This window comes from Hyaena hyaena, unplaced genomic scaffold, assembly GCF_003009895.1.
Source record: "Hyaena hyaena isolate Hyena2069 unplaced genomic scaffold, ASM300989v1 scaffold_456, whole genome shotgun sequence".
NCBI classification, from domain to species: Eukaryota; Metazoa; Chordata; class Mammalia; order Carnivora; family Hyaenidae; genus Hyaena; species Hyaena hyaena.
Genome location: NW_024081087.1, coordinates 487595 through 495535, shown reverse-complemented (window position 1 = coordinate 495535; position 7941 = coordinate 487595). Strand labels below are relative to the sequence as shown.

The following is a 7941-nucleotide window of genomic DNA, read 5'->3' as shown; positions in this document are numbered from 1 at the left end:
GGGCAAAACGTCCCTGGAGGAGTGGAGGGAGGAACCCCCTTGGGCTCTTGGTCCAGTGGCGCCTGTGCCACTCCTGGCTGGGGTCCCAGAGGCTGGACCGGCCAGCTTACTGGGTACCTTGGTGCTGGGCTTTGCCCACGGCCAGGTGCTCAGCAAACACACGGCTGGCTGGACGCACACCCACCTTAACACCCCGCCACGTGCCCTGCCAGCCTCCTCCTCCCCTGCCTCACTTGCAGCGCTTCCCACTGCCTGAAACACAATACCGTTTTTTCGTTTATTAAGTTTTCTCCATCAGAATGAAAGCTCCTTGTGGGCATGGGCCTCCGTATTCCCTGAGACCTAGAATCGTGCCTGTGTACACCAGGCTTTCAATAAATATTTTTGATGCAGACTGCATGGCGTGAATCAGATCTTTGGGACTTCTGTGGCATCCGGTACAGAAGGCAGGGAACTGGGGGACCTGGCTCCCCGCAACCTTCCCGCCTTCATCTTTCGGCATGGAGAAGAAAGGGGCATCGGGTTCAGTCTGCCGGGTGACAGTCAGTGGGCTGCAGAGGGACCTTGAGACAGAAACACATTTGGAGAATCACCCTCCAGATGTCTGCTCCCCGAGGAACCAGAGAATTTGCTCTTCTTGGCTGCAAGGCACTTGATGAAGGAGGGGGAAGGAGGAGGGGGTGCTGAACCTCTTCCCTCCTCTGGTCTCAGCCAGGTCCCAGGCTCCCTCCAGGCCCCAGAGCCCTCAAAGGCTCAGAGCCCTTGTGGGGAGGGGTGGGGTGGGACAGGGAGGGGTGGGGCGGGGAGGGGAGGGGAGACGTGGAGTGGGGTAGAGCTGCAGGTGCCGCGACCCGCAAAGGGTGTGACCAGCGGCCAGAGACGTGCGGTGTCTGCCACAGACGGCCTCTACGTGTCCCGGACTTGGATCTCGGCTGCTGGCCGCCGGGGGGGCTGAGTCTGCAGCAGCGCCAGCGTGTCCCGCTTCTCGATGGAGCGAAGCTGCTTCTTCTTTGCCCGCTTGAGCTTGGCAGGGTTTCGGATCTGGGGGTGGGGGGAGGAGGCATCAGCGCGGCTGTGTCTGCTCTGTGCCCCGGGAAGGGAGGCCTCCCCACAGCAGCCCGGGGCACACGCAGCAGGAGCGGAGGCCGCGAGGAAGGGGTGCCAAGGCCTCTGGAACACAGCGCCCGGCCCGGCACGTGGTTCAGACCCCCGAGCGGGACAACACTCACCACTTGGACAACCTCTGCCCTCCGCTCATTCTCCAGGCGGCGTTTCAGGTTCTCGGCCCGGCGCTGTTTCTTCTCCTGGAACACACAGGCGACAGGGATTTGAGTGGGGGAGCTGGGGCCGCGCTGGTCTCTTAGGCCCCAGAGTGAGAGCTGGCTGACTTCCCAGGGAGGAGAGCAAAGGCCTTCTCACCTTGGCCCGACTGTGGTATAGGGGGGGGGTGGGGCCAGCGAGGAGGGACGCCCGTGGGACGAGAGGCCTACCGTGGCGGGGAAATTCCTGACTGCAGTGGACAGGTGGGCGCCTGGTCACGCAGCTCAGATTGGAGGATGGGGGCGGGCGGAGGGAGAAGACACAGGTGGCTCCCCACCTGGAAACCCGGGCATGTGCCGGATGGCCCCTGGCACCTGCCCCTCATCAACTGCCAGGGGAGGAGAGGTGGCCTGGCTCTCTCCCTCATTCCCACTCCCTCAGGGTCTCCTAAGGTGCATCCAGGCGTGGGGCTGGGAAGGGTGGAGGCTACAGAAAAGAGGCCCCCGAGCTCTCCAGCCCTGGCTCAAATCTGGACTCTGCTACTTCTAGATGGGTACCCTTGGCCAAGCTGTTTAGCCTCTGTGTGCCTCAATGCCCTGTCTTTTAAAGCGAACAGGGTCACACAGGATTGTCCTGAGGAACAAACGAATGACTACATGCACCGGCCTTGGAACAGCACCCGGCCTGCTGGGAACACTCCAATGATGGATCTAGCTGGAGTCTAAGGGGGAGTCCAGTGCCTTCTGGCTATGCAGACTGCTGTCCCCGGTGGGGCCTGAGGGGATGGCGCTCTGAGGTCAATGCATGGTCAGGAGCCTCGCCTGGCCTCTCGGCGGAACAGGGGTGGCCTGGGCCCTCAGGGAGAAAGGAGAAGTGAGACTTGGGGCCCCCTCAGGGGAACGGCTGGGCTGGTGCACTCTTGAGGGGCGGTGACAAGAAGGCCTGTCTTGCCCAAGAGGGAGCCAGGGACGCACAGGAAGTGAGACAAGGACTTGGCACCCGGCAGCCTCACCATCTGCAGGGCCTCGGCCACAGGCTGAGCCGGGGCAGCTCAAAGCGGGTGACAAACAACCGAGTGACCGGCCCAGTCCTTTTCCCTCAGTGACCAGACTGGGGGTGAGGTGCCTGTGGCTCCTCCCGTGACCCTGGGATCACTAGGCAAGTGACATTCCTCTGGCAACGCCAGTCCTGGTGTGATGGCCCCGGACCTGTGTGCTCTGTGTGCCGCCCCGGGGCTTCCTGGAGTCAGGGGCGGGGAGGGGAAGCTCTGATGGGGCATCTCTGGCCGGGGGAGGAGTCAGGGAGACCGCGGAGGAGCGTGTGGGGTATCCACTTTGCAGACGCATGCGTGGTGGCTGCTTCTTGGAGAACGACGGCAATGATTCAGGGATGAGACTTTAGGCTTTTCCATCTGAGCGAAGACCCCTGAGCCCATCTCACCAAATGCTTCTATCGTCAGTGAGGGCCACTGGGGGGCTTCATACTAGCATTCTCCCATCGAGTGTCTCACGGAGGCCTGGGCGAAGTTGGACATCCTGCTGGGCTTCCCTGCCTTGTGGTCCCAGACCCCACTTCTGCTTCCGGCCAGGGGCCCTGCCACCCTCTGGGCACAGGTGGGAGCCCCTCACCCCCCACCCCCAGGCCCATCACAGCAGCCACCAGCTCAGGCCCCTGAGCTCCAGCCTTGGCCCGGCTGGCCGGCCCCTCACCTGCCGGCGCCTCTCCTTCTCCTCCTCCAGGTGCCGGGCAAAGTCCTTGGCCAGCTTCCTCTCCTGCCGTTCCTTCATCTTCCGTTGCCAGGAGGTGCGGAGGGGCTTGTCCTGGACCATCTGGGAGAACCTGTACGGGAGACGACGGGGCGCTCATGTCGGCCACCAATGCCCACTCTCCTCTCGGCTCCTGGCCTTTGTCCCCAGAACCCAAGCAGAATGGCATCCCCTCCCGCCTGCTTGCCAGGCAGTCAGCCCTCCGGGTCTGCAGAAACTTGGGGGCAGGAATGGGCCCCAATCATGCCATTTCTTAAGCCCTAGTTATAGGTCTCTGAGATGCAGGCTCTTGTTCTCTCCATTTCACAGAGGGGCAAACCAAGGCTCAAAGAGGCTGAATCGTTGCCCAAGGTCCCCTTGTATCTGAACAGCAGTCAAGGCTGAAAGCTCTGTCTGTGACCAGAGTCCAGACCACACAGCCTTTCCGTAAAGTTCTACTGCTTCCGCCAAACAAAGCCAGCTTGGGTGCTAATGCTTCTGGAGACAGGGCTCCCTCCCTCCGGGGCCGGCCTGTTCCATTTCAGAACTGCGTGGGTGGTTATGGGCCTCTGTAATGAATGATTCAGAATCTCTCATTCTGGCATCTCAATCAGGTAACAGGGGACATCCTGATTTTCCTAAGGGGACGTCCTGATTTTCCTAAGTGTGACAGTGACATTATAGTCACAGGAGAAATGGGATGCTCTCTGTTAGACTGCAAGGTTGCACACGCGCGACAATCTATCTAGGATGTGCTGGAAAATATTCCAAGAAGAAACAGAAAGGAATGTCAAGGAGCGAGATGAAGCTGGACCACTTAGACTGTGAGTGCTATTGAGCAGGCGAGGAGGACACGGGGGCTCACTTAGCCATGCTCTCCCCTTTTCCATAGGTCTTTCTCCTAGAACTATCTAAAGTCTTCCTGGGTGTCCCGTGGGCTTTTTCTCCTTAGCAGATCCTCTCCTAGTGGCCTTTTTGCCTCCCCTGCCAATTTCTTGACTTCTAAAAGCTCTTCTTCATCCGCTTGCATTACAGGGAACCCCAAGGAGTCACAGGAGGTGAGCAGGCCTGCCCCAGCCTCTGAAGGCTGTGGTGTACACAGGGCAGAGCCCACTCCCCTCTGTGGGGAAGGGTCAAGCATTTCTGCTCTCCTGGGTCATCTTCTCCCCTTCCTGCTCCCCAGGAGTCTGGTACACATAGCCTGGACCTTGACCCCAGGTTTGTCCACCTTCAGCCTAGTTCTGACCCCAGAACCCCCCCTCCCCCATATACACGCACTGCTCCTTCGCCCTCTCCCCAAGGATCTGGTGCCCAATTCCTGGCTTCCTGAGCACAGACTTCCTCCCCACCCCAGTTGCGAGAAACCCAAAGGGACGAGGAAGTGGGGGCTTGGACACACACACAGTCACAGGACGCAATGCTGCATGTTTCTGGAGCAGCCCAGCCAAGCAGAGCATGCATGCTGTAGTGCCGGACATGCCCTGTATCTACATCGTCCTGTAAGGTGGTCGCCAGTCGCTCTGGCAAGGTGAGCACTTGAAATGTGGCCAGTGTGCCGGAGGAATTGCAATTTTTAAGTTTTTAAATTTTAACCAACTTCAATTTAAATCGCCACATGTGCCGGCGGCTTAACTCCTACGGCAGTGCAGTTCCAGAGCACCGGCTTTACCTAGAGGCGGAGACGGCAGGCGGGCAGGCCTGGGTTTCAGGGCCTGAATCCCCCGCCTACTACTTGAGTGACCTTGGGCAAGGGAGCCTGAGAGTTTCAGCGCCTTCCCATGTTATGTGGAGACGGGAATGGTTCCTATTCCAAAGGGCGGTGGGGAGATCAGTTGAGACAAGGGTGGAGTGTTCAACACAATGCTCTGCACATGGTGCGTCCCCAATAAACACCGCTCTTCAGGGAAGGGGGATGGCACACCCAAGGAGCCCTGTGCAAGGGGGCGCTTGGCATCAGCACGGAAGGTGGGGCTACGGCCAGGCCTTCCCAGCTACCTGCCTCCCTCCATAGGCTCCTTTTGCTGGAATGTACCTCCTGCCGCAGGTGCTACCCCTCCACGGTCTCTGGGCTCACTCACTACCTGCCAAAGCTGCTTCCTCAAAGACCCCAAACATCAACTCAATGGCCCCCTGCCCCTCATCCGCAAGACCTGCCTGCAGCTTCTGAACATGTTTTATTTCTACCACCAACGCCTCCTTACTGGTCTCTCTGCTTTCACCCCTGACCTCCTATGGTCTGATACACCCCCCTGCGCCCTATTTCTCCGCACAGCCTTGATTGCCTCCTATGTAAACTGAGCATAATTTTAACACCTGCTGCTTCACAGTCCTGATGTGCAGATTCAATGACATGATGCACACTGGTCTCTCCCTTTGCAAGGCCTTTGTCCTGGCTCCTCCTTACCAAGGTGCTTAGCAGTATTCTAAATCCTCAGGGCTCGGGGATACTTTTTATCACAGAGGCAAGTCACTGGGCCAGGTACAAGCTGGTGAAGACCTCACTGCTTCTTATCGAGTAATGGCTGGTTTACTTGCTTCTGCTTTCCCTCGCTAGGAAGAGGACAAAGATAATGCTTGTTGAAGGAATACACGAATAAGGTGCTACAGGAGAGGTCCACAGGTCCTCCGCGGAGGAAAGCATCACATCAGAGGGCTGGGTCTCACCCTCCCTGGGTTCCCAAGGGCATTTTACTACATTCTGATTGTAATTACCTGTTTGTGTGAGACCCCCTCCCCCCGAATGTAACCTCTCTCCAACCCAGGGCCCCTCTCCATGCTGCACGGGCACCCCAACACCGCGCAGAACCACACCCCCCGCCCGGCTGTCTCCAACTTCACCTTTTCTTGGAGCGGTCCTTCCACACTCGCCCCGATTTGGGCTTTCCCTTAGGGATTACAGGAACCTCCTCCACCTCCTTCAACTTCTTGGAGGCCGGAGCCTGGGCTGGAGAGCTTGTCCGCTTCTTTGCCCCGAAGCTGCTTCTCGCCGGCTCCCCGGTCGGAGGTGGCTTGCTCGGTTCGTGCTGACCGCGGGGCGAGCCGGGTGACTGCGCTGTCAGCTCCTGTAGTGGCCGCGAGGGCTCCGGACCCGGCGCTTGCTGACCCGGGTAAGGCTCTGGTGATGCTGGGCCCGGCTGCAGCTGATGTCGGGGAGAGCCCGGGGCCAGCTCCTTCTTATTCAGGGCCAACTCCGAGTCCAGCTCTTCTTGGGCCTGGGAGAACTCTGCTGACTCTCCAGTTGGCTTTGGCTGAAGGCCGGGGAATACTGGACTCGACTCCGGAAGTGTTTGGGGCGACTCCAGGCCTGGATCTTGCTGGCGCTGGAGGGACCCTGGGCTCTGCTCCGACTCCCTTCGGGGGGACCCCAAACCTGCATCCTGCGGTAGAACAGGGGATCCCGGGCTTGTCTCCGGCTGACGCCGGGGGGACTCCAGGCCGGGTTGCTGCACACTCCGAGGAGACCCGGGCTCCCTCGTTTCTTCTGCGTCCGACCTGAACTCCACAAGGGCCCGTCTCGCCTGTGAAACTGCACTGGGGGTGTCGGGGGGTTCGGGGTTTAGGCCTTCCAGCCGCCGACTGCGCCTGAGCGGCGTATCCATGGCCTGAAAGTTTCCAAACTTCAGCCCACGTGGAGCCGCGACGGTCGCTGGGACTACCGGCGCGGCCCTATGACGTCACGGGCCGCCATATTAGTGGGGCAGGCGGGGCTGTTGCCGGGGAGACCAGGTTGGTGATGGGCGGGGAGGCGAGATCCACGGCCCAAGGGGGCTGGGCTTACAGGGCGCGTGCGCACAGCGCTTTGGCGCATTTACTCGCTGGGGAGTCCTAGATCTTAGGCTGTGTTTGTGTTTCCTGCAAACGTATTCCCCAAGGGTGGGAGAAAAGAGTGCGCATGCAGAGGAGGTCAGGGGGTGGGTGACCCATTTCCCCGAGAGTGCAGGATTGGGAAGCGATCCAGGGCTCCTGTAGGCAAGGCTGGATGGAAACTTTGCGGCTAACTCACTCCAGTGCAATTAATTGGGCAGGGGTCCCACTCTCTGGGCCACATTTGTACTAAGTAATTTTGCACTAGTTGAGCGTATCCCGACGCTCTAGTTGAGAATGATCCCGACGGAGTACTCATGACTACCAGAGTTAATGCTATCTGGCGAATCCCAGAAGTGGGAAATCTCTGAAGTCTTGAGTTGCATGTTAAACGCAACCCTTTCCTTCCCTCTCCCATCCTGCGCTTAAGTATCTATGGCCCTCCCTTTTCAACATGGTCAGCATTCATGCGTGAAGTCGAGGTGCTGGTCAGATGCACCACCTTTGTCCTGGGGCACAACTGCACCTTGAACCCCAGTTCTGGAAATAGCGCTCAGATCATCACTGAGCTGCTTTTTGAGCCAAGACAGAGGTCCTTCCTTGCCCTGGTTTGTGAGCCTGTCTTCTCCCCTCTGCGGCCTGAGACCCAAGAGGAAGTTTTGATTCACTCACAGCCACAAGTCTGAGGAAGAACATCTTGGAAGCTGCCCAACTGTATCCCAGATCTTCAGTATTTCCTTAGAACTGCCTGGGGATGACCTTCAGGGATCCCAGGACCCCGTCCGGCTGTCCCAGTGCTTCTTTTACAGACCATTGTTTCTCCAGCTGAGGGGTTATTAGAGGGCCTGGGAAGCTGTCCAAAGGCGCTCAGGGGACACAGAAAGAAGACCGGGCAGAAGTCCAGGCCCTCAGCGCTGGGTACTGCTTCCACCTGCTGAGTGGCTCTGCTGACACTGGAGCAGGAGTGAGTGTCAGACTTGGCCCGAGGTGTCTTGAGTGCTGATCAGGGAGAAGAAAAACCCAGACAAAGGTTCCTGGAAGATGGAAAAGGGGACTGAGAATCCCTTAATACCCCTCACCCCTTGGCTGATGCCCCACAGCATCCAAAATGCATCTTGGTGAGTTCAACCTG

The 7941-nt window shown here is 58.9% G+C and overlaps 1 protein-coding gene across 1 annotated transcript; it reads right to left on the bottom strand.

Annotated features, from left to right (window-relative positions):
• Window positions 1-263: 263 nt before the first annotated feature.
• Window positions 264-6647, bottom strand: CCDC86 (coiled-coil domain containing 86). The gene is made up of 4 exons (XM_039253611.1): window positions 5844-6647; window positions 2970-3099; window positions 1230-1304; window positions 264-1041 (listed from the first exon to the last, which is right to left on the bottom strand). The coding sequence occupies exons 1-4, from the start codon at window positions 6602-6604 to the stop codon at window positions 907-909; spliced, it is 1101 nt and encodes a 366-aa protein (XP_039109542.1). The 5' UTR covers window positions 6605-6647; the 3' UTR covers window positions 264-906.
• Between the last annotated feature and the right edge of the window lie 1294 nt (window positions 6648-7941).